Source organism: Prinia subflava, chromosome 2 (genome assembly GCF_021018805.1).
Source record: "Prinia subflava isolate CZ2003 ecotype Zambia chromosome 2, Cam_Psub_1.2, whole genome shotgun sequence".
Classification (NCBI taxonomy): Eukaryota; Metazoa; Chordata; class Aves; order Passeriformes; family Cisticolidae; genus Prinia; species Prinia subflava.
In genome coordinates this window covers 34,336,916-34,363,130 of record NC_086248.1, presented here as the reverse complement: position 1 = coordinate 34,363,130, position 26,215 = coordinate 34,336,916, and the positions used below count along the sequence as shown (strand labels likewise).

Sequence of the window (26,215 nt, the reverse complement as noted above, 5' to 3'; positions counted from 1 at the left end):
GCTTTCCCCATTGCCGATGTGTTTTGGGTACCTGCTTTGTTTGAGGGACCCTCATATTCCCCTCTAAATTGTGCAATTTGTAATTCCCCACTGAAAGCCAGCTGGGGTTCTGGATTCATCCTCGTGAGCTTCCAGTGGGGTAATGCTGCCCACCCCTGCCTGGGAAAAGAAATGTTGCCTTTTGCAGTGTGATTTGAGCTTTCTATCCAGGCATAATTAGGAACAGACAGCAAACTAAGGCTCTTTGTGTGTGCAGTGTGTGTGAAGCAGATTGCAGTGGTCCAAAGCTCTTCTGGCACAATTACTTGCAGCACCTGTTTTTTCCTTCTTGTATTCATCTGAGCTTCATTTCTTCAGCCTTTCCATTTGCATTCGTGTGTTCTCTGATCTTAGTGTTCCTTACACAGGTTGGACTTGCTCTATTTTGTTCATGACTCCTACCTTTGAGCTCTCTTTCAGTTATTCATTGAAAATAAATTCTGTTACTGTTTCACTTTCTTTTTCATTCCCCATCCTCTTGGGCCTTCTGCTTAACTTTTCCATTGCCATTGCTTTCAGCCACATCAGGCCTGCTTTCTCTGCTTACTGTCGTACTCTTTCAGCAGCTCCAAGCAGCTCCTTCTTGTGCCTTTCCTGTTCTTGCTTTTCTTCTGGAAAAGTCAACCACTTCTCTTGGCCACTGTGAGAGGCAGATAGACATAACTAAATTGGGTTAGTGTCCCCAGTAAGGTTAGTGACTTTGCAGTATCAAAGCTTGCTCCCTGTGAGCAGTGGTTTTTCTATACTATAAGAAAGCCAGTTTTTCTCATGAATCTTGTAAATGAATCCTAAAGTTCAGTCTATGTAAATTACATTTCCTACTAGAAAAATAAGCTGTCTTTGGAAAATCTTGCATATTATAGCTTAGACATATGGTCTTATTTTGCATGCCAGTACTGGTGAAAGAAATCTGTTTCTTTCAAGGATTGCTTTGCTATGCTGAGAGACTTAAAACTGATTCCTCTGTACAACAGCAGCAATTGCTTTTGAGACCAACAGTTTTGGGGAAGGACAGTCCAACTAGTCCCTCTTGAAACCAGTCATCCTGCTTTGGAAGATTGCCTCTCCCACTTCACACAGCAAGTAGTGTTACCTTGGCCAAAACAGTCAAGACCGGTGTTGAAATAAAAGATTTTGTTTTGTTGTGAAGCTTGCCATTAAGCTCTCAGTACACAGTCATCAGGAGTGATTGTGAATATCTGAAGGCTCCTATGCCTTCACATGCAATGATCTGAATAGCATATATGGCAGTGTCACTGCAGTATAAGTAGCCAAGGTACAACAACCACAATGAATTTGGTCTACTTTTCAATTTAAAGTTCCTACCGTAAGCTGTCTAAAATCCCCCAAAGGCAGTTCATTTGACTAAAGTTTAAGAGCAGATTTTTGTGCTCTTTGAAACATTGTTGGTTCAATTTGTTTTGCCATTTGAGTTCAGAAAATCAGTGTCTGTTTTGTTATATGAGCTTTTCAGCCATTTTAATATGATCTTTTCATCTTTTAGAGCAAAAGCATGAAACCTAGAAATGGAAAATGTTGTGTTAGTGTCAAAATTTGTCTGTGCTGGACTTTCTTGTTACTGTTTCTTTTCCTACCTTACTATTTTTTGCCCTTGAAGACAGTGCAGATCCTTGACATTCTCACGTGGGAATTCTTGTAACAGTGTGCAACAAATGCATTTGAAGAGTATCTACTTACTTCGAGCCTGGAAATAAGATACATTCTCAAAAATGTGTAGAAATAGTAAAACTAATGAAACTAATAAAACCCGAGTGATGGCTATGGCTACTTTGCCTGCACTAGATGAACTAATATTTCTGTAGTTTTCATCAGCTGCTCTTTTAACCACCAGGTACATTGTGAACACTAAAATTAATTTAATTAAAGCAGCAAAGAAGTGTCTGTGCTTTCAGTGTGAAACAACCGGCACTGGTTGTTTCATAACAGTGCATAGAAAGTTAATGTGGCCCAAAGGAAACTTCCCCTTGGATGGTCAGAGCTGGAAGTGGTGCTTGCTCAAGACCTGTGGATCCACTGGGACATGGGTTTCAGTTAGGACTTTGTTGGAGAGGATTTTTTCTTAATCTAGCCCTTGTTATCTGTGGTCTTTTTGCATATTTCTGTTTTCTGTAATGAGAATATACTATTTGAACTTCAGGAACTAATGCAATAAGTTTAGTGTGCTAATTTGTAATATGGAGGTTAATAAAAAAATAGAAAATGGGTTTTTCTGAGTTGGTTTTGTTACTGTACTTTTTGTTCACTTTTGCATGAAAGGGACTTAAAATTGGTCTTACTGGTCTGGTTGACATGTTGACATTACTCTGGCTTGTTGAAGGGTTTCAGGAAAAGACTTAATTTGTAGTTCTCCGATTATAAAATTGGTGAAAATTGATGATCTTTTATCTTTCTTAACCTGAGTGCATCTCTCATTGTTGCCTAAAATATGTTGCAAATAGTTATCTTAAGCTTAAAGACCCCATGTAAGACTTAAAAAATACTGTTCTAAGTATTTCCTTAGATCTGCCATATTCTTTTACTCTGCATTACTGCATAAATGCTTTTTTGATGGGTTTTTTGGTTTGTTTTTTTTTTTGGGAAATGCCTTAGCTGTTAGTCTGAAAATACTGTGTTTTGCCAGTTTGTCTCAAAACTTCTTCCTCCTCTGTGTTCCTGGTCGCTCCATACTCTCTTGGATAGATGCTAAGTTTGTAGGTCTGCTAACTCAGTGTGTCCAGAACAAGCTTACACCAAGGACAGTGGTAAAAGCTCGTTCCAGATTAATTTGGTTTAAACAAGATATTCTCATTATTTACAAGTGATGGGTCTGGCATCATAGTTTCCTTTAGGAAAGGGAGCAGTTATTATGTTATGTAGCTAGAAAAAGCATACAGTGGGTCTGCATAATTAGATTCTAGGAAATGTGGAAAGTTAGAATAGAGGATCAATATTTCCTTCAGATTCAAATAGACTTGTGTTTAATGTTTACTGTCAGATTACATTTTTTTAACATCAACATAGAAAATTGCTTTTCAACATAATTTTTTTTGGTGGATTTTTTTATGTTTGGCTTAACTTTTCATGTTGTTTTAGACTCAAATTTCTGTGTGTAGCACAGTTAGATAAAAGGGCAACAAATCCTTGGTTTTCTTGGTAGCAGCTTGAAATTAATCAGGTCTCCTGGAAGGGGATTCTTGTCATTTTTTCACCTTTGCGAATTTTCTTTCAGGTAGAGCTCTTGTGTGCCTGATAGCAAATTCAGATGGTTTTGTATTGGCTGTTTTCCTCAACTACCACTCATATTTTATTTCCATAATGCTCACTTTCCTTCAGTCTACTGTTTGCTTTGATGAGTCTTTTGGAGAGCAGTCAAATAAAAAGAAAAGTGATATACCCCATTTTATCACAGCTTTTTCCGTGATTTTTTTCAGTCTAATCTTTTCTGTGCAAGCAGATACTATTGATATGCAGGTTGTATCTTGGCAAAAGCAGAGCTGTATGAGTGCAGCTGGTGCAGCAGTTTTAAATGGAATTGTTCTGCCCTTAGTAGATATCTTCCTTCAATCAGCTAACTTTCTGCATACTCTGGAAGGCTTTGCATGACTTTGTTGTCTCAGTGTAACTGGTTAAGTAACAGTTTTAGGTTACAAAATCAGAGCTAACACTAAAGTTTTAGACTAATTTTGTCTTATTTTCCCTGTTGAGTTTTAAAGAGTTTGCTTTCCCAGTCAATCTGGCCCTTCATTGTCGTTTCCTCCTGCCTTAATCTAAAGGGATAGAACCAAACAAAATTGTAGCAAAGTTCAGGTAAGATTTCAATTTTCAGGAAGGTGTATGATGCATGACAATATGCACTCTTCTGTCCTGTAGCTACTATTTCAGCTGCTCTAATAGTCTCAGCCTGTGGTTCTAGTAATGACTGTAGCTGCTGATGACTGCTCTGGGTGTTGAAGAATTCAAAGTGGAAAAACAATAATGAGCTTACTCAAAGTGATAAGTTGGCAAATTTTTCTTTGTCACTTTGTTCATGATAACATGAATTTTCAGTGACTTCTCAGCAAGAAGGAAAGTAGTTTTATATAAAGAGAATGTTGCAAGAGAGATGCTTATGGTTACAGCAAAAATTGAGTAACTCTCTACCTGCTGGATAGCAATTAAGACTGTGCTTATAGGTCAAGTATTTCCAGAGTGTAAATTTTGGATCTTGCTTTACACTTTGTTTTAGAGTACTGCCCCATTCTGAGAAGAAATGCCAAGATTGTGTATAACAAGCTCCTGAAACAAAGGGTTTGGGTAGGCTTTTTGCCTGTATACAGGTACTACCACCCCTTAGACTGAGATGATTTAAGGAAAGTAAGTTTCCATCTGTAGAATGGGAAATGCTCGATAGGTATGCAATATATGCAATAAGTGTATATGACAGAAAGGCTTACAGATCATATTACCAGGCAGTGGGAATAGAAATACTATAACTGTAGGATTATCTGTGACAGTGGAAAGTATTCCTCTCATTTGTTTTGTCTGAAATAGTTCATTATAATCCTAAAGAAGAGAAAAGGGCACCACCTAGGGTCCAACTCAGACTTTCCTCAGTCCGTGGAGGGTGCCCAGAGGACTAATTTTGAGTAGACATATCATTTTAGGGACAGTAAAACAGCACATGAGCAGCCTTATAATCTGTGTGCCTGGTGTCACTAACACAACAGTGCTATCAGCCCTCAGGTCACAGCTTTGTAGCTCACCAGGCTGGCCAGTGCCCCTGTCACCGCTTGGGACAGCAGGGAGGATGTGTACCAGTGCAGTAGTAGAAGCAAAGGCCACAGCATTGAGACTGTTCTCTGCTCTACACAACTCTGTTACAGCATTTAAAGTATTTTTGTTAATTGTTTGTCATGCCAGTGAAATGAAATTAGTTGCCTAGTCCTGTCAGAAGCCCAGAATACAGTAGTTGGTAATCTGTTTAGTCTCTGAAAGGCAACAATAAAATCTGTTAAGCGTATCAGGTTTATCAAATCCCCTCAGGATTTCAGGGCTTACTAACCTGTATTTGGTTAAGTACTTATTTCAGACAGATGGAATTTTTGGCAGTTACTGAAATTCCTCTCCTACTTACATGGAAATCATGCCTGACTCTCAAATAACACCTGATTTTGCAAATGTAAATATTGTATATTGGAGACTGCATGCCTGGCGGCTGTGCTTTATTTGTAAAGTGGTTACGGTTAGAGCGCTATTATTTGGCGTTTTGTTGGACTAATTCTGGTTAACAGTGTGTTTTATGTCAGCTGATGATATTTTCATCTAAATTCCCTTCATAAATAGAGATTCCATGTCAGTTATTCCACTGATAGCATTGCAAGCATCCTTTGATTAGAGTTACATATTAGAGATATAGGCTACTGACATCATAGCATCATTACTCATACAAGTAAATTATTATTTTAAGCAGAATTTCAGATATGATCTAGTAAAACCTCTTCTTTTATTTTTACATCTTTATTTTTTTAAAAAAATCAAATTATTAGATGTTACGTTTATATAATAACAATATTTAATATGCTGTTATTATATAAAACTAATATTTAAAAATAAATCTGCACATTGATACATCTTTAGAAGACAAACAGTATTGACAAAGGTGGTAATTAAAAAAAAAAAAAATTGTTGCTATGATTCATCCAGAGGGCCAGAGCTCACAAGTGGCCTACAACCAGTGTTTTTAATCTTTAGCATAGGTAAGCTGTATTGAAAATTAAAATCTGTCATAGGAAGATGCTCAAGAAGTTTGTAAGTGATGTGGTAAACTGCTCTTGTCTCTGGTTCCCATAGCCAGAGCTTTCCCAAGTAGTAATCTTTGAGGGTGAGTACATCCCAAAGGAGTTATAAAAGAGTAAAAATGGCTCAGAAATATCCAGGGACAAAAAAAAAATCCCAAACCCCTACATATGAATATCCATTCAGCTTCTCTGACTCTATAGTTTAAACTGTGTTTTAGGCTGCTGTTCAGTCTTGTCTGCTAGGAGCAACCAAGAGAGCCAAGACAGGTCTCTCTCCATTGATGGGATACCTCTGCGAGGGAGTTGAGTCAGGGGACACACAGACCACAGCTGACACTTGCTAGTGAGCCTGTTGTTAATTTAGCTGCTCTTACAAGCAGAATCAGGGTGTTGCAGTAATGAAAGATAACCATGTCCATTGATCCAGCTTCCAGTTTGCTCATGCAAAAGTCTGTAGTAGCTCCCAGGTGGGAGCGGCAATAGGGAGACAGCCGGATTTTGAGACAGCCAGCTCTGGTTTGAAAGTGTACAAATGCAGCCCTAGCAATTTTTCTGATTGCTTTGGGATTAAATATCCTTGTAACAATGTGAATAATTGAGAGTAATATGATTTTTCAATGGGTCGTGTGGACTGGGAAGGCAGAAGGATGGTAGAGGTTTGATGTAGCAGCCACACAGAGGCAATTAGTTCCCCCGGAGACACCGAGGAGTGTTGTGCGTGGCTGTCGTCTGGTGCTGTGATAGCCTGCTGTGCAGTGGATTGATGGGTGGCACTATTGCCATAGTGGGCCATGTTGATTGTTCCAATACCTTTGAGCTTCCCAATTGTCAGTAAGTGCTTATGTGTGCAAATCTGAATTTGGTCTGCAGTCAATATAGTAATTGGAGCAATTTGGATTAGTGACTGCAAGGTACCTATTCTAGAGTGAGCTTTAACTTTATCCTATAATTATCATGGATGGATAGGTGCCTATATTGCATATGAACAACTAAATTTAGAATCTTAACTAGACCCAAGCCATCATCTTACATTAAAGCACAGCATGCAATATGTTTTATACGTTATTATCTTGGTGACTACTTTTACTGTTTATTTGTTACTGTCTGCAGTTTGTATAATGCAGTCTTCTCAAAATTAGGGTGAGGGGAGATTATGCAATGCAAAAAGATTTTACTCTGTATGTGTATAATAAAACATATATAGAAATAGTTTCTTAAAATTGGTTTGCTTGCTTACGTTCAGATAATTGTTTACCTTAGCTTAAAGGATTGTTAAAATAAGAATGCTGGGATGTGTCATTTCTAATGTGCTGGTCTGAATCATGCTTGTGTGCAATCACTGTATCAGCTCACGGCATGGCTGCCAAGCTGCCCACACATTCCCATGATGAATTTGCCAAGAGAAGTCTGATCTCCTTCTGGCCATCTGCATTTGTTTTGAATCATAAGTCCATGGGTGTGTGTATGAGCTACTGTATTTATCTGGGCTTTGTTTGTTGGAACCTGGTTTTGACTTTTGTTTCAGTTTCCCCTGTTGACTTTACTTTTTATGTTTGCTTTTGAAAATCCTGTGGACTTAGAATTGAATTATGAGTAGGCTTCAGGTCACTTGATGTTTCTGGGAAAAAAAATTGTGTGTTCAACACACTGCAGCAGATCTACCACAACTCTAGAAAAACAGCTTTGAAATATAAATGCCAAATATCACAATATAGTTTTTCAACATGAAGTACTTATTAAAAAGCTGTGTTTAGAGAGAAGTGCATAAAATCTGTGCCTTTGGCATTTTATAGCTTATACAGGACAGTTATATTACATAGGACAGTTTCTTCTTTTCTTGTATGTTCAGAGCTGTGCCCATCAGCTTTTGTATATTTTTTTTAAATTTACCTTCAGCATGCCTCACCATCTCACAAGTCCTGCTGGATGCCTGTGCATGAGGGCTTATCAAAAAGAGCACAAGTGCTGTATCTAAGTTGGGTTCTTCTGTTCACGCTTCACCAGTCCTCCTTCTTTAGCTTTTCTCCTTCCTCATCTTAACCAGGATAGAGGCCTGTCTGCCTTTTCAAACTCCAGTGAAGGCACTCAGCAGGATTCCTTGTTAATTCAGGGATCTCAGCTCTAGGCCAAGACCTATACAAGATTGGTGTGTTAGGTACTGTAGACAGGCAAAAACCCCACAGAGTCTCTGCCAGAGAACCTAATGGGCTGTTAATCACTAGTTAATATACTGATTTTTAAACCTTAATCTGAGATGCATAATTCAGAGCTAACCAATATGCCTCATGAAATGCCTGATAGAGAATCTGAGCATAGTTTTGGGGAAAAATAACTTTTTTGGAAGATGACAGGTCTGTCATACAGTGACTTTTCTACTTGCAGTCTAATAATACTTTAAATAATGTGTGTGTTATAAATGGTTATCTATGTTCTTTGTGTCTGAAAGCAAAGCTGTTTTCTGTATGTGTTCCCAGAGGATCACAAGAGAAAATTTTTATTTTCATTTTCAGTTTTTATTTCTTAACTCTCTGCTATTCATCTTTGAATGGTAACTTTCTGCTGTAGAGCATATTTTCTCTTCTTATCAGTTTGTATTTGTCATCTTTTCCCCTGGCCTTCATAAACACCATTTGAAAGGATTTCTTTTTTTCTCCAAAATTTTAATAATCCTGATTTTGTATTTTCAAATTGAAACTAAATTAAGTTTAAGTTTTAAACTGTTCAAGCCTTTCTTTTGTGTGTGGTCTTTACAGCAAATATTCCTAAGAAGAAACAGGAATCTCTAAGTTAATGTATATTGACATTTTGCAGAAATATTTTTTTCTTCAGGTCCAAAGGAAACCACCTTAGCAAAAAACTGTGTGTGAAATTGCCCCATTAAAAAAAAATTAGTCCCTTTCCTTACCTAATGGTATACCTGCTGTGACTGGTGTGGCCTAAAGCACAGAAGAGATATTTGCCCAAATAACTGCATAGCTGCCTCTGCTTGTAATATTTTTTGGCAGTCAAGACAAGTATGGGTAGAGAAAACAGAAGAAACATCTTTAGCCATATGCACTGTTCCAACACCAATTTCTTGCCATGAACTACATATGTTTTCAGCAGAATGAGTTCATTATGGATTGTTGTACTCTAATTGTTGTTATTCTAAGTATTTTGTGGTATATTCTGCCTTGACATGAGTGTTGGACATGGAGTATTAGAAGTATTTATCTGGTTTCACTGAAGTCATGTTTGGAGAATAAAAATGAAAAATCAAGAGGAAATGCTTGTGAAACTTTCTTTTTGCCTGTTTGTAAGGTGACTTTTTCTAAAAACACAAATTGTATAAAATAGCTCAAAGGGATTTGCAGATCACTAAATTCTTAAATGTAGTTTAAAATTCTTGAAAACTCATATGTTCTATATTTTTATAGAGATTTTATAAAAATTTCTTTATATTTGTAAAATTTTCAGAGTTGCATTTTTGTTGGTTTGTTTGTTTGTATTTTTTAATATTCTGTAGGGGTTTATGACATTAGGTGCCTGAAACTGTTTTCATGTAGCTCATACCTACCAGGACTGTATATACATTTTTTTGCTTCCTCAGCCAAAGAAGTTTTCCTTAAAAGAAATTAATTTTGACTTGGATTCCTCCCTAACAGTACTAATATAGTATGAAAAGCCAAAATTGATGAAGGCAAATTTTGACCAGCAAAAGTATTACCTGCAAACAGTCATGCATACCAAAGATCATGGTTTCCTAAGGACTGCATCTAGTTCTGCAGTTGAATTTCTTCTGGAGACAATCTTGTACATGAAGTGGTGTGAGCAGCGTGGGATGATGTGTGACTGGCAACTAGTAGTGAAGCCACTGATTTTTCATTTGGGATATGCAGGGGAAAAATTCTTCCTTAGTAATTGGAAGAATGTTTTCGATCTTTCAGCCAAACGCATTTGTCTTATTTGCGTGTACTTTTTTTTTTTTAAGAATGGCATTATTTTTAAGAATGGAATTGCAGGGTTCTGTAGTCCATTTGTTTGAAGGATTGATTCAGATCTTGAGTATTGCAGGCAGCTGTGGGGTTTTCTCAGAGCTTTGTCTGGCAGAGCTCTCCCTGGCCTCTGCTCAGGGATAGCAGCTGCTGTGGTGGGAGCCTGCAAGGAGTGGTGAGGTGCCAGCTCTCCTCTTTCTGGCCATGGCAGAAGATGTTGAGCATATCTAAGTCCCTCAGATTTGTGTGCCTTTTTCATGATATCATTGAAATCTTTTCACTGCACTTTTATGATTTAGGTGTAGAGAATGAGTTTTTTAACAGATAGTTTTTTACTTTTTGGTAGTTTTTAAAAACTTTTAAAATTTGTCTCTGCTTTTTGAGACAGTGATGAACCTTCTTGTCTATCCCCAAAATACTCTGGAGACTGTCATTTTCCTCTAGCACTGTGTTAGAGCAGCAATTCAGAGACTTCTTTCTCATAGAATAGATGGTACTTCTAGATATACATCCTTGCTACATCTTTTCACCTTCCTCCTCATATCTTCCTTTGCTCTTCATGGATACAGGAGGCTCAAATATACATGTGAGTACTTGAGCTTGAATACTGCTGGTGGTGGTTGTCTCCTGAATCCCTGAAGTCTTACGAGCCTTGATTTTCTCCTTCCAGAGGCTGATAAAAGTCACAGAGATAGAGAACCTTGGATGTGGACATGGTTTCCTCTCCTAAGCCAGCCTCCTCCTATGTGCTGTTAGGCTAGTACTTTAGTGTCACACCTGCAGTGAGGCCAACAGGAGGAAATGAGCTATTCTTCTAAACAAGTTGGGGTTTTTAAAAATGAAAGTTTTTACTACTACAACAAAAGATGGCTAGGTCTTGGGAGAAATTGGAGAAGGATCCCTGCAATGAATACTGGCAACCTTTAGTGAGGTCGAATCTCATTAATGCATGGACAGGATGCACATATTGCTTCAGTACACTCTCTTTTCTAGAGAGGTGTATATAAACCTGGCAATTACATGAGCTTCAGATATTCTGTCTGAAGAAAAACCATGTCAGTGCAATCTAGTTTGTATTAAGAGAGGAAATTTGTCTCTGTTGACTGTGAATAGAGGCTGAGACAGCTCTTGAAGTATTTTGAATGTACTCTGTCTTTTCCAGCACTGCTTGAAAATTCAGTCAAAAGCCAGTGCAAAAAAGCTGTCTGATATGAGATGATGCTGTGCAGTTTATTCTGTTATGTGGTTTTTCAGTACGACAACTGAAGAAAGATACTGATGTGTGTGTAGCTTGATTAGAACAACATTGTAGATTAGGGACTTTGGGGGATTAGAGATTATGAGCGAAGGATAAATAGTTAAGAATGGAATTGATAGATATTAAATAATGAAAGAATACAGAATGGTGTTCAGTAATAGAAATCACAGCTACAAAAACTTCACAACATTACAAATGGAGAGACAAATTCAGAATTCTGTGTATTTGCAATGAGTTCAATTTTTTGAAAACTCAGAGAGCTTTTCCTGTGCAACTTAGAGTATGAAAGGGTATTTATGCCTAAGGAAGAGCAGTAAAAAACCCCAAATATTTGTCTGAAAGGTCTTTGAGAAGGGAAGGTAATGAGGTGGCTGAAGAACAACTTGGTTTTGCCAAAAGCAAACCAGAGCATATAATGAAACATATGAAATAGAACTCGTGAAGAATTGCAAACTCTTAACTGAGTGGATTAATAATAACTATACTTTTCATCTCTATGGTGTATATGATGCATAAATCAGTGAATAAATCAAAACTAATTAAGCAGAGGTTAATATTTATCATTGCAGTCTCTTGCCCTTATGCTGCTTTTGGATTGTCATGCTGTTGTTCTTCTTTAAAAATGTAATTGTAATACAAGCTAAAGAATAACAATATCCACATTGTTTATAATAGCTTGGATGCTAGATGATGGAAGTCTGTCCCATCCAGGTGTATATTAAATATGCCTCTCTGGAATGGAAAGGAGTGTGCAAGCCAAGCTGGACCTAGAGCCCTCTCTGCTGGATGGCTGGGAAACAACACTTCAAACAGGAAAAAAATAAGAATTTTTGTGTAGAAAAGAAAATCTGAGGCTAGTTCAAGAAATCTAGACATTAACCATAAATCCTACAGAGTTGAAGTCTTCCTTATCATAAGCAGAAGGAATAGAATACACTTCTTTCATAAAATAGCCATCTCTTATTAAATTATCAGGAGATATATTTTAATGATAATTCTTTTCTTCTGACCAAAAATGAGATCTGAGGGGGTAAGAAAAGAATTAATATTTTATCTTAGAAATTCGAAAAAATTATAATATCTGTGCTATAGAGGAATATTCAAGTAATGGATTTTGTAACCATATAAATCCTAGGGGGTGTAGGCGGGTGCTGGTTTTTTGCAGTAATGAACCAAAGAAATTAACACTTACTATAAAGCTGTAGTAATACACGGAAAATACGCTGTTTCAAGAGGAGGTACTTTTTAAAAAAGGCATTTGGCAAGATGTAACACATGTGTTTGTTTTAAAATAAAATATATTTTCCAGTAAGAGGGGAAACCCTATTATAGTAATTAAAGTCCATATTTTATTACCAATGGAAAGCCAAACACAGACATTCAAAATTTTTTTTCATTCCATTTGACTATTGGAAACAGGGGAAAGGATAATTGCAGAGAATTACTGGATTGTCACTTTACTACCAGCACTAGAAGATCCATTAAAACTATGCAGCTCCCTGAAGTCTAGTCACTTGGAACTGATTCTGAAATGTGCATAAGCACACGTGAGTTTTTTAAGCCCAAAAAAGTCTAGTGGAGATAAGAAGGATCAACATTGAATAAACTTGTGAGAAGTGTTGACTCTTCCTTCTTCCATGGTTTTTCAAGATGGGATAGCAGCTGCAGACATTCATGACATTTCTGGTCACAGAAAGTTCATTAGGAGAAAAAAAATGCAGCCTTTGTGTATGCACTTGGAAACCTCTGAAATCTCTCATGAGTGGAGAGCTACAGCAAAACAGTTACTGATCTTTATTAAACTTGGTTTCCCTTCATTTCCTGCCTAGGGAAGGAGAAGCACATTTTGGAAATGTTTGATCTTTTGTATAGTGTTCATAGTAAGATTTTTTTTTTGGAGTCATCATTGCACTGAAGGTAACAGCTTGATTAATGGCATTATAGAGCAGATAGTATGATGGGTTGCTTTAGGGCTTTCTTCCTACTTTTTTTCAAGTCACAGTGACATAACTACTTTAAAATTTAGATTAAAAATGGTATAAGAAATGTAGACTAGAAAGATGCAGGAATATTTTGTAATATGTTTTTGTTCTGTAAGAATAAGACCTATGAGGTGACTATTTATGAGAAAAAAAAACCCAACAAAAAAAGAAGAACCTGTCTAGGTAACCAAACTAACTGATATCAATTTATCACATTGTATCACTCACCAAGTGTTTTGTGAAAGGCAGTAAAGAGGTTGTGTAAAGGACTGATATTTTTCTCTTGAAAAGACAAGGGTAGTGAAAATGTAGACTGAAGGAAGCCTTTTGCATTTATGCTCTTGTTTTCTCTGTTTTTTCCTGTCATTTCTTGACCCAGCTAATTCTAATGGTCACATAAACGAAGACATTTTGAAAGTCTGCTTATAGAAGTGGTAGTGAAAGTACCTCAGTAGTACTTACTTTCTACAGGAGAATTAATGCAGAAACACTATATTGCTAATTTCTCCTCTTTAATGGATTTCAAGGTGTTTTCTTGAGTATTTTTTGGATAAGAAACAGTATTTTTTATGTAGTTGTATCATAGATATTGAATATTAGGCAGCTAATAGCTTCTTTATATGTGGGTACACACACAGACATCTTCTTGGTAGAGTAACACGTGCTACCCAACCTCTGCTACATGAGCTTTAGAATATGTTTAAGCTACATGATAAGCATATTGCAAAGATACAGAGAGTTCTGGTGTTAACCTAAGAAGGCCCCGTGCAGATCAGCCAGTGTTGACTCTGGAGCAGAAACAGTGCGGGTGGAACGATGCTCAAGGAGAGCACTGCCCACAGGGACGTTTCTGCTGTCAAGGCACCATCTTTCTTACAGTAGCTTGGGTAATTTCTGAAGGTATATCAAACAAACAGACCTCATTAAAAGCAGAAAATGATGGAGTGAATATTTGGCTGCTTTCTCCTTCAGTTGTAACTTAGCAGTTTTGCAGGTGGCACACTTGTGGTGTCAGGAGATGTTAACTTGTTCTATGCTGGGATGGAGTTATTGTATCTGTACAGGCCTGTCTTCTTTTGGCTTAATGAGCCTTTTTCCCAAAATAATTACACAATTCCAAATTTTTAGGATTTAAAATAATTTAAATAATAAATTTAAAATTAATTTTAAATAGATTTTATGGTGCTGACTGCCTGGGCTATAATTTGCTGCAGAAGTTTTCTTAAATTAATTATCTCTTGTATACATCTATACATGTTTTTGTTTGTTTGTTTTTTCAGGGCATGGCTTTTACCTTGGAGGAGAGGCAACAATTAAATATTCATGGATTATTGCCACCTTGCTTTCTTGGTCAAGATGCTCAGGTTTATACAATTCTTAAGAACTTTGAAAGGCTGACATGTGACCTAGACAGGTAAAGTATGGCTAAGAAACCTTATCTTGCTCACCAATTCACAAGTAATTTTTTTTTGTATGGTAGTACAGATGAAATTTTGGGGTATTTTTTCAGGCTGTGTTTGTTGATTATTGGGAATCGTTAAGCTAAATATCTATTTTTGCTGGAAGCTTTCTTCAAAAAATCAACTCCTGCTTTAAAAATGTAATCTTCCAGAGCTGTTCACATGAACAGCTTTGATAACCAAATGATGCAAAGGTCACCAGAAGCAAATGAACTCATGTGAAACTTAAAGTCTGTAATGACTGTACATGCATATAGATCCATATGCATTAAAACATAGTAAATTTGTAAAATGTTAGTAAACTAATATATAACATAGTGTTGCTGTGCATGGGTATTTTTAAGGAAAAAATCTGTGAAGAGCTTTAAATATTTATGAATACTATTTTTTTTCCTAAAAACTTGTATTTTATAGGCTCTAGAACAAAACACTGTTTCTTAATTTCTTTCTCCTGTGCCTTGCTCTTCCCTGTCACAGGATGTCTTTCTATCAGTAGGTAATACATGGCCTCTAGGAACCCATCTGTTGGTGACAGGGCTTTTTTACAATTTAAAGTTGCCACAGCCTTTGTTTTTTATGGAGTCAGAAGAGGATGAGGGCAGCCTTCCTTGCAAGTGAAAAGCTTGCAATTGTGGTGTCTTTTGGAGGTTAACTATTCTCCAGTGCTCTCAGGAAGGCCACGATCAGTTATAACAGAGGAGTAGCTTCCCAGGCTAGAATGTCTGAATCTAGGTTCCTACATATAGGAAAGTGTAAAATTTCTTGAAGGCCCCTGATTCATCATGTTTTCATAGGAGAAAACTTTCTGTCCCTCTGTCCCCATCTCCTCCTTATCTCTGCCTTGAGGTAGTCCCTTCATGATACAGATTATTGTTTCATGTGTTTCTGGACATTTAAGGCAGTTCCAATTGCTTGTTTCAGCTTGAATTGCTGGAATTTCTCCTCACCTATAACTCAAAAACCAGAGGAAAAAAAGTCTTTACCCCATTGTTGTATGTGTTTTTTAACTAGGAAAAAACTTTGCTCCTACTTCAGGTCATAGCAGAAAAACACTCCTACTTCTTAAAACATTGCAGATAGAGTGTCACAGGTCTAGCTATATAACAGTTGAAAGAAGATTAGCAGTATTTTCCAAATCTTAATTATTTTTTTGCAAAAAATTTTGGATATTCAAGTGGCTTTTTGCCAAAATGAAAAAATTCTTCAGGAAAGGAAGAAAGAATTAATCTATCAGTTTTAAATGACAGAGTATTAAAACTTGGAATGACGTGCCTTTTGAACTGCAATAAAACACTGAGTGCTGAAGTTTTGATTGCAGTGGGAATAATGAAATAAAAATAACTGTCTCCAAGTATTTTGGGAATACTTTGCAGCTATCTTTATTATGTCAAAAAAAAGGGAAAGAGAAATCTGTCTGTCTTAGGGATGGGGAAGGAAATATTTTTTTTAAAGTAAAGCTAATCCATGTATGGTAGACACAAACAATACAAAAGTATAAAGAAATATAATATGATTACAAATAAATGTAAACAAAAGGTTTTTGGGAAGCCATTTGCTTGAGAGAATATTTTTCCAGAACTGTTAACTGACCCTGTTAACCTTAAAATCTGTAAATACTTAATTAAACAAAAACTTAGTGTCATTCTTTCCCACCTATGAGCCTTCTTTGGTGTTTTCTCTTTTCCAAATATGTAGTTGAGTAAGGAAGGAATTTGTTTCCTGCTCCTGTGACCAGACATCTGTAAAACAGAAGCGCTAACATTAAGTTATTCCATCCATGTGTCTTGAGCTTTAGACTGTAGCTTGCCATTTTATAAAGCCAGTTTTTATTATAACACTTGCTTTAGTATAAAGGTTATATTGTAATGTGGAGCTTTGCATTACAAGTTTATTCTTGTTAATTCGGTGTTAGTGATGCAGTTCAACTGAGACAACTAGCAAGTCTTCTGTTCACAGAAATAGCTTGAAACTTTACAAGTTAGGCTTTTTTCTCACTAATGTGTCCACTAATCAGAATACTTCAAATACTATTTTGGTAATTAACATATAAAAACGTGGATAACTGTGTTTATTTTTCAGTTTTATTCTGTGACGTGTATCTGTGCTACTTTCTCAGTTGTAATTTTTGGTCCAGAAGGTATTTGAATCTTCTCCTTCCCCTCACAATGTGAATAAACATTTTGGCCCCATTTGTAATGCTGGAGAAGCTGTGGTGAGATCTGCATCCGTGGGAGATATTCAAAACCTGACTGAAGATGGTCCTGTGCAAACTGCTCTAGCTGACTCTGCTTTGAGCAGGAGATCAGATGAAGCAATCTCCAGAGGTCCCTTCCAACCTGAGCCTAGTGCATGCTTTCATAATAAAAGTCCATAGTACTTAAGAAATAATTTTTTAGGGATAATCTTGGATCAATTTAAATTGTGTAAATTAAGTCAGGTTGTCCCTTAAGAATATTAAATTATATAAATCCACAAGTACCCCCCAAACGGAATTTTTTCTTTAAGAAATCATATTTATACTCTGTCTGAACATCTAGCAGATCTAAACTGACTATTCATGCTATGCTCTGTTTTGATAAGAAAAACATTTTCCTCATGTATTACCGGGACTTTGTATAGCTGTGATGTTTTCCTCTATTTTTTAGCAAAATGAAACTCTGTTACATGCATAGGTCTACATTTAAGACCACTAGTGGAAAGACTTTGTAATATTTACAAGAAGATACTTCTTTTTAAGACAGTGTAAACATTGACATCTTGGGCTCCTCTGCAGATAAAATTCATCTGTGAATTGAGTGTGCAAAAAATTGCATGTGCAAAATGTGATTTGCAGGTGTGTTTCTATGTCAAGTATCTGACAATTTCATTGGAGTATGTCAGCTAAGAGCCTGCTTACCACATTACATGTGGTAAGCTCAGTCCTTAAGGCAATATGTGAACTCTGGTCTCCTATATTTATACTTGTATCAAAGAATTTTAAAGAAGGCTGAATGTGGTCCTGCCACAATTACTCCTTGAAATCTCTTCACTGATGAAGGATGTCAGAAGCCTTGACTGTTTTAACTGGAACTTGAAATCTCAAGTGCTCCCTGTAAAGGCAGATGCTCAAGGACAATCTTGTGTAAGAGCATGCAGTTTTTGTCTTTACTGAGTGTAAATGTCGTAATTCCAGGAAAACCCCCATGTTTATTGCAGTATGCATCTGGCATAGTCTTTGCTCCCATAGAAACAGTGATTGAAAAGAGGTGAAGGGAGGCTGTTGTTTTCCTTCTAGACCTTGGCAGTAAGTGTATACTTGTGTGTTTTGCATCCAAATACAAAAGATTAAGTACAGACATTTAAATATTGCAGAAGTGGAAGCTGTTAAAGACCTTGGACAGAAGGGTATCATCTGATGAAACATAAATGCTGTGTATGACAGCATCTTACATTTGGCAGGATTTGCCTGGTTTTGCTTGGAAAGAGGGTGTGTGTAAATACATGAAGCTAAGTTGTTAGCTAGTACCATGGCATGACATGTTTTGGCACTGCTGAAATGCCTTTGTGAACTCGTAGCATGAAATTGTTGTACTCTGAAATACCAAGAGTTCATACACAAAATTAATGTGGAACAGCAGCAAATCAATTCCCTGGTATGCTTGGCAAAAGGGACACCAATAAGAGGAAAAAATTCTATTCCTCTAACTTAATTTGGAAAAGCTGCGATGGATTCTGCAAGTAATTTATTTTTTTTTCTCTCCTGTGTGTTCTTAATTGTCTTCTTGCTCTGTATTGATACAGAAATTGTTGCTCCTGGCACGGTGACATCTTCTGCCTGAGCTTTTCTTTCTTTGAAGAGTCACACTGTAAAATGTTATACTGGATGTGTTAACATTAGGAGAGGAGCCATCAAATGGCTTTTCCAGAGAAGGCCGTCTTATTTTGTTTTTTCCTTAAAGTTCCCCATCTTTAATGATTTTTTATATAAATACTGATGATGCAGAGTAATAGAGTTAACTGTCTTACATGGGTATAATAGCCTTTCGTCCCACCTTCTTAATTTACTCTCAGATAATATTTTTCAAGATAAGAGCAAAAAAAAAAGTGGTGTTTGTTCTGGTTTCACCTTTCCATTTTGCCTTTTAAAGTGTCTGCCAGTGATGGGCCAATTATCCTAAGAAATCATCAGTAACTTTCCGGTAGTTATATCACTTTTCTGTTGGGTTTTGGATGATATGTACTTAATATCCTTTTGCTGCTACTGTATTTCATTCCCTTCATAATAGCAGACTAGTATGAAAGATTCACAGATGAGGTAAAGGCAAGGGGGGAAGAGTGACACACTGAGATGTGAATGCTTGGCAGTCTCCTCTGTCTGACTTGCCAGACCTTGGTTTTTGTCCTCAGAAACAGTTCCCTGAAATCTTCATTCAAGACTCCTTGTCTGAGGACAGATAATATTTTTCTCCCTTTTTATAGCACAAATGAGTGTTTTATTGCTTGTTTTCATTATGTTTTCAATTAAATGTGAGCTTCAGTAAAATATTCCATTAAATACTGAATTTTAGATATATTTTTTGAACACAATGCTGAAAAGCACTTCATACTTTTAATTGTGTAGATCCTGGGATGTTGCTAAAAAATACATACTTGTTGTCTAATGGATTATAAACAACCCCACATTGAGTATGAAGCATTTATGGTTTTCTCTTTAGAAAGAATATTTGAGACATTTGATACCCTTAATTAAGCAAATTTCAATTCTGAGAAAGAAGACATATACCTGCCATTGAAAAAGTAACCCTCTGCTAAAAATTGCACTTCTCTAGAAGTATTTTTCACTTTATAATAATATTTCTTATACTGATGTGGATATGACCAAGTCTGTAATATTTAAAAATATACGTAATATGCAGTTATTCCTTTTCCAAGTTCTTTAGTATATCATGAATATAAAAGTGGCATGATAAATACAAATAAGAAAATAACCCCCCAGTTTAATGCTATAGGACATTAAAAACAAAGTGGAGAGTTTTAACAAACAGATTTTTCATTTGAAACCCCTGAGGAAGCCTTTTGCTAAGCTTTTAGTTTCTTTTGTAAAAGATTTCTTTACCCCGTTTAAAATCTAGACGTGATCTGAGTAATAAGAAAGGATGATGAAAAGATATTTTATACTCTTAAGTGGCCACACCTCATTTAAAAAGAAAGTAATAAAAAATAAAATCCTGGCAACTGCTTTGGAATGGTGCTGTGGCTCACATGGTGCTTGCAGTGTCCAGTATAGAGTGGGGGCCAAAAAATATACATGATATTCTCTAACATCACTTTAAATGTTCTCTGGAAACAAAAGGAATGTCTTCATGTGTATTCACAAGTACATGTACAAGAACTTGTATTTCAAGATAAATGTTGGGATAGTCACCTCAAAAGAAAGAAAAATTTTAATAAAGAAAATGCTCTGAGAATTCAATTCAATATATGCTATATCATAATGAAATACTGGGAAAATGAAAGGCTATGGGGAAATGTAATAACATGAAAGCAAATTAGAATGTATGTATATATATTTGTAGCTGAGAACTACAAGACCAGGACATAATTTAGCCTTGGAGAACATTCAAAACTAATGTGTATGATGGAAGGTGGTTCCTATTGCCTCATGGTGATGGTATTTAGAGAACAACTGCAACTTTTTTGTTTCTAGATCTTTATCTGTTTAGGGTCTAAAATACCCTTCATGATACAAGGGCAGGGATATTGTTTTGCCTCACATCTGTCACCTCATTACAGTCACCAACTGCCAAACTGGCTTCCCTTGCCTTGTTTGTAGGGCTCATTAAAGGTTTACTTAACAGATCCCAAAAGAGGTGCTCCCCTGATATAGGGATAGGCGAGCTAAGATTGAATGGAATGCATTCAGATTTACTAAGCTGTTCTTTGTCAGATGGTTACCTGACTATGTTTGTGTCTTCCTAAGGAATGAATTAAATTTTATTGAGGCATATGATGCCTAAGTATGCAGAAGGAAATAATATCTAAGTACACGATCTCTAAGCTTTTGGAATGAATGTGTTCTATATGGATCCTCAACACTTGTGTAATAAAATGATGGGAATATTAAATTTTTTGAGTGTAAGTAATAGTAATCCATCGCAAATTTAAAAAAAGCCTACATAAATTGTATACGTAAGTTAAAGGTTTTGTTTAAGCCTATTGGTATAGAAGACTACCTATTTTTTACAGCAATACTTAACATTGTTAAAACTAGTGAATAGACAGGTCAGGTTTAAGATCACTAAATTCCTAAATTTTAGGTGTTCACAAAGTGACAGAGTCATACTATGTGAACTGGTATGACTTGAAGTCACTCATAGACTCATATCACTTGTCACACCCTGCACTGCAATTTGACTTCCTGATTGGTATCTTGAAACAGTAATGTAATTATTCAATGTAATTGTGATGGTAGTCAAAAGTAGTTTAGTTAAGCTAAACATTTTTTTTCACTCTCATTTATGATTCTTGTTTCTCATAGGTTTTTTTTTAAAATAAATATAGAACTTGCTCAAAATTAGTTTTAGTTAGGAGATATAATGTTGCAGAGTTCAGAGTTCATGTCAGACATAGACTTCAAGGATGAAAGGCCATGTGTGTAAGCTTTGTTTTTAAAAGCTTTGTTTTTCAGTATTTATTTGAAATATTAGTCTGGATTTAAGATAAATATCTATCGAGGAAAGAGCATGCAAAGCCTAATGTTTTTAGTTCTGTTTTCTTAGGGCAAGTGAGTAAGCTTGTTTAAGTTACATTTAATGCTAGTCTCATTTCAAGTGGAACAACTGATATACACAGATAAGGTTCTGACAGACCAAATCCTCAATAGCAGCACAGTGTTTTATACCTGAGAGGGATTACCTTCTTCAGTATATAGAGTTTGACAACTTTGTCATGGCTTCAGGTTCTCTGTCTCAACCAGTTTGTTATGCTTTGTGTCTGAGCGTTTTGTCTGTTAAGACTAGGAGGAATTTAAATACTTTCAATAAGAGAAGCTATTTTAGAACAAACGTAATTTTAATTATCCAAACACAAATATATTTCTAAACCTACTTTATATGTTCCCTTGATGTCTGTCTAATTATATGTAATTCTCCACAGATACATGCTGCTAATGAGTCTTCAGGATCGAAATGAAAAGCTTTTCTATAAAGTGCTGGCTTCTGACATTGAAAGATTCATGCCTATTGTTTATACTCCCACTGTGGGACTGGCTTGCCAACAATATGGTTTAGCATTCCGGAGGCCAAGGTATGTAAGTTACTTCAAATAAAAGTAATTGTATCTTATTTTCCTCTTGGAAGATTTCTGCAGGCGTTTTCTAACAGCTGCATGTAAGCCAAAACTGCAATAATTGAGATAATTCAAGCTACATTTTTGGTCTTCATTAAACAATAATTTGTGCATTTCTTATCTGCATTAAGAAGGCAAATGGTTGGTTGAATTGCATTAAAACACGAATATATTTTTACTTTTATTAACTGATTGTAACTATTAAACTGTACAATAGATGTACTGTATTATACTGTATAGTATAACTATTATACTGTTTTGGAATCCTAGCTGCATATTTAGAAGACTGGAGAAGAAAGGACCCTTAGTTTTAGATTTGTCTTAGAAACTTGAAAAGCATAGACTTTTGCCTATGTAAATATTTATGTTATTTGTATATGTGTTATTTTATATTGGTATTTTATACATAGAGATACACACACACACACACATATATATATGTATATATATAAAATATATATACAAACTAAGGATGTATTACATATGTACCTACTGATATCTTAAAAATTACCAAAATTCATCCAAGTGCCTGTTTCACTGCTTAATAATTCCTCGCTTCATAGGTTGATTACTGGAGTGCTTTTATTCTGTATACAATATCTGTATTTATAGAATGATGAGGAAGTGATATGAAAGAAGGACAGACTCTTCTGTTTCACTCTGCCTCCTGAACATCAACTCACAGACTTTGAGATTTATTGTAGTTGCTGTTTGAGAACAGTGTGTATATCACTGCCTTCACGTGCAAACTGGAACAACACTTTGGAGCCTTCTGCAGAATTTTTTGGCAAAGAAAGCGATAAATGAGCTACATGTGCATAGCTCTGTTAATAGAAATAGGTTTTTTACAGTGAAGGCGTTGATCAAAAGTCAGAAGCTTGCAGGATGTAAGGGAACAAATGACTGCACTCAAATTCTTCAGCAGGAGATATTTGAGAGACTTATGGCTTCAAGGTTTTGTTCTTAATGTGAAAATTATTTTGGCCTTGTGACTGACAGAATGAGTCAGGACCATCTGGTCAACTGCAGAAAACAAGAATTCCCACTTCTGTGCACATTAAAAAGTTCAAAAATACCTCAAAAATCATTATTTAAACCTGTTAAATGATCTGTGGCTTTTAGGTGCCTCCCTCAGTAAGAGAAGCCATCTCCTTTTTCTGCCTCAGTATTTACCACTGTGGTGATTTTATTGGCCTTCCAGGAAGTGCTGAATGTGTCTGGAAATTAGGTCTTTGCTTACACTGGTCTCATAAGCCCTCATTTTGATATTCATTGCCATAGAAAATATTTCACAAGGAGGACCTCTGCCCATGCATATACTTTACCCTTTCTCTCTAGATGAGTGAAGCATCTGTGGAGAAAAACACTCGGTTTAATTAAAGTCATGGAATTGTTAAGTTTTCAAAATATCTCCAAGGTCACTGAGTCCAAGTTTCGACTAAACACCACCATGTCAACTAAACCATAGCACTAAGTACCACATTGGATCATGTCTTGAACACTTCCAGGGATGATGAATCCACCTCCTCCTTGGACAGACCCTTCCAATGCTTAACCATGTTTTCAGGGAAGAAGTTCTTCCTGATGTCCAACCTGAAGCTCCCTGGCACATCTTGAGACTATTTCCTCTTATCCTGTTATTACTTGTGATAAGAGGCCAACCCCTGCCTGGCTACAAGCTCCTTTCAGGCAGTTGTAGAGAGTGATAAGGTCACCCTGAGCCTCCTCAGGGCTAAACAACTCTGGTTCCCTCAGCCACTCCTCCCACGACTTGTGCTCCAGACCCTTCAGCTCTTTCACCCTCCTCTGGACATGCTCTAGCATCATAAGGTCCCTTTTGCAGCAGGGTTGGAACTAGATGATCTTTAAAGTCCACTGCAATTCAAACCTTTCCGTGGTTCTGTGATCTTTGACAGACCTTTCCTGCTCAAGAAAAATACCTACAATACAGTCTTCCACTGCGTTATTACAGAGATATGGGTTTTTTCCTAAGAAAAACCTTTTCTAAATTATTCCAAAACCAACTGTGCAAAGCAACCAATATAATTTAGTTTGAAATTGCATTCTAGACCATGACTCATTTAACATTAAGCCTTATATGCCAGCATACTGCATAAACAGCAGCCTCCATGAGATGGATGGAAAAGAAATATAAAGATTAAATTTAATATTCAGAAGGTGAAAAGGAATAAAATATGTAAGATTTAGTCCAGGCTATATCATCTTACAATTTTGATTGATTTTTTTTCAAGAAGTTGCAATCAAGGAAAAACGTATAATCTGATCGTACCTTAAAAAAAGGTATTCTCATCTGTCAGAACTGTCTGTATCTGCTTTATGCTGACTCATATATAAGTGCTGTGCTTGCTGGTTTTCTTTCACAATATTTTTAATACTGCTTCTTCCCACAGCTCAGAAAATGTTTGCTATTTCATAGTTTAATACAGATCCCGTTAGGAACTGACTTGGAGGTAAATAAGTTAAAAATTACTCAGTTGCTTCAGATTGTATTTATCTCACTGCAGTTTGCAAGGCAGTGTCATATTTAGTTTACGTCTGTAAGGATTTTTTCCAATATTCAATATTCAGTTATACTTCTTTACATTGTGAAATGAGTTTAAAGTGCTTGGCTCACAAGTTATCTCTTGAGGCAAGGAACAACAAAATTAATTTAGAGTTCAAAAAGTAGGTGTCTTGAGGCATCATTAAATGAGATCATCTTCTGTGACTCCCTTATGTGTTTTTTAGAAGACTTTATGGGCTCACATGATGTGTTCACAGTCACAGGATGACTCTGTGGCTCAGGAAAAGGTTTTCATCCTGAAGCAGTAGTCTGCAATTTTAGAAGAAACATTCATGGCTGACCAGCTAACCATCTGATAAAGCATAATTTCTCAAGAGAACCAGCTGCAAAGTAACTTGACTCACTGATTTGAAGCTCATCTGTGTAACTGACATTTACTTGTAATATTCAGACTCAACTCAAGATTGCATTACTCACTCTGAATATTCAGCTTTAAATCCACCAGTTCAATGAATAACAGTATTATTGTAGAAGTAAACAGTACATATCTAATAGCAGATCTGTAACATGCACCTACCTACACCACATTGTTACATAAACGTAATTTAGAAGACCAGTCCATCTGGTCTCCTTCCTAACTGTTGAGGAGGATGAGGGAAGAAAGGATCCTTCAGGGAGTTGATCAGAGAAGGAATTTGGACCTGTACAGATAGAAGCTTTACTTATGCTGGGAATATAATAGGGCTCTGCTTTTATTGTCATGCTCACGCTATCATTAAAAGCATTATCTCAGAATCTCTACTAGGTCATTTCTTGGTTCGGAGTTTCTATCCATCATTTAAATTCCCAAAGTAAAAAATTCTTCCATTGCGCAAGGCATGTGCATACGTATGACAGCTTTTGATTACTTACCAAGAATCTATTTCTGTAAATAGATTACTGAAATACAACAGTTCTTTCATCCAACAAGAATAAATATGGGAAAGCTCAATGGAAATTTCCTCTAAGAATCCAAAATCAACTTTTTACATTGTATAGAGAACACCCAGGAGTTTAGGATTCTTTTGTAAACTCAGCATTCAGAGAAGGGAGGTATAATTGCCAAGTACTGCTATGCTGAAGACTTTGGACGCTGTTAAAATGTTAGGTGACTGTTTACATATTGCCATTCCTAGAAGGAAAAGCCATTTCAATCAGAATATGATCAGAGCAAGCCTGAGTAGCTGATGCAGCTACACAGGCATGGCAGGGTTCTCTGAAATAACTTCTTCATGCAGTCATACACTGCCAGGCTGACTAGGAATCATTTTTAAAGCAGCTCTGTTGGGTCTGATGCAGTCTCTTAAAAGGCAAAGTATGCCAGCTTTGAAATTGTTTACCAGATTTCCTCCTCACTGAAGTGCGTGACTGACTCAGCACATACAAATTTGAGACTTAGTCCTTTCCTTATATTTCTCAAAAAGAATGTATTTATTTGCATTTATTTTATTTATCTACATTCAGATGCGCAGTACTGAATGCAAATGTTGCAAATGTGAGTTCTTTTTTTGTTGACAAATGTTTACATGCTGAGATTGCCAGCTGCAAGATAGCATTGGTTTTTAATAAAGAAAAAAAACAGAGAATGGGGAAATGTTTATTTCCTGTGACAGAACTTGCAAAGTGTTAGACCTTGGCATCAAAGATTGCAGTCTGCTTGCCAGCACAAGGTTGATCCTGTGGTACATTAAATAATCTTCTTGTGGTTTTTAATGAGGCTTTTATTGAAATTATTTTTCTTAATTCCAATAGATGTCTGTGGCATCCAAGTCTCCTCAGAAACCATATCTGGCTTACTGGAGGCCAGAACTTGTCAAGTACTCCATGAGCACATGA

General features: G+C 36.3%; 1 protein-coding gene across 2 annotated transcripts in view; it reads left to right on the top strand.

The window, feature by feature from the left end:
* ME1 (malic enzyme 1) overlaps positions 1–26,215 on the top strand; it is a 153,740-nt gene that overhangs the window by 25,433 nt on the left and 102,092 nt on the right. For both annotated transcript variants that reach the window (XM_063389542.1, XM_063389543.1), the window contains exons 2-3: positions 14,311–14,444; positions 21,625–21,774. In XM_063389542.1, the coding sequence (XP_063245612.1) occupies positions 14,311–14,444; positions 21,625–21,774 (284 nt within the window). The remainder of the gene's footprint in view (positions 1–14,310; positions 14,445–21,624; positions 21,775–26,215) is intronic.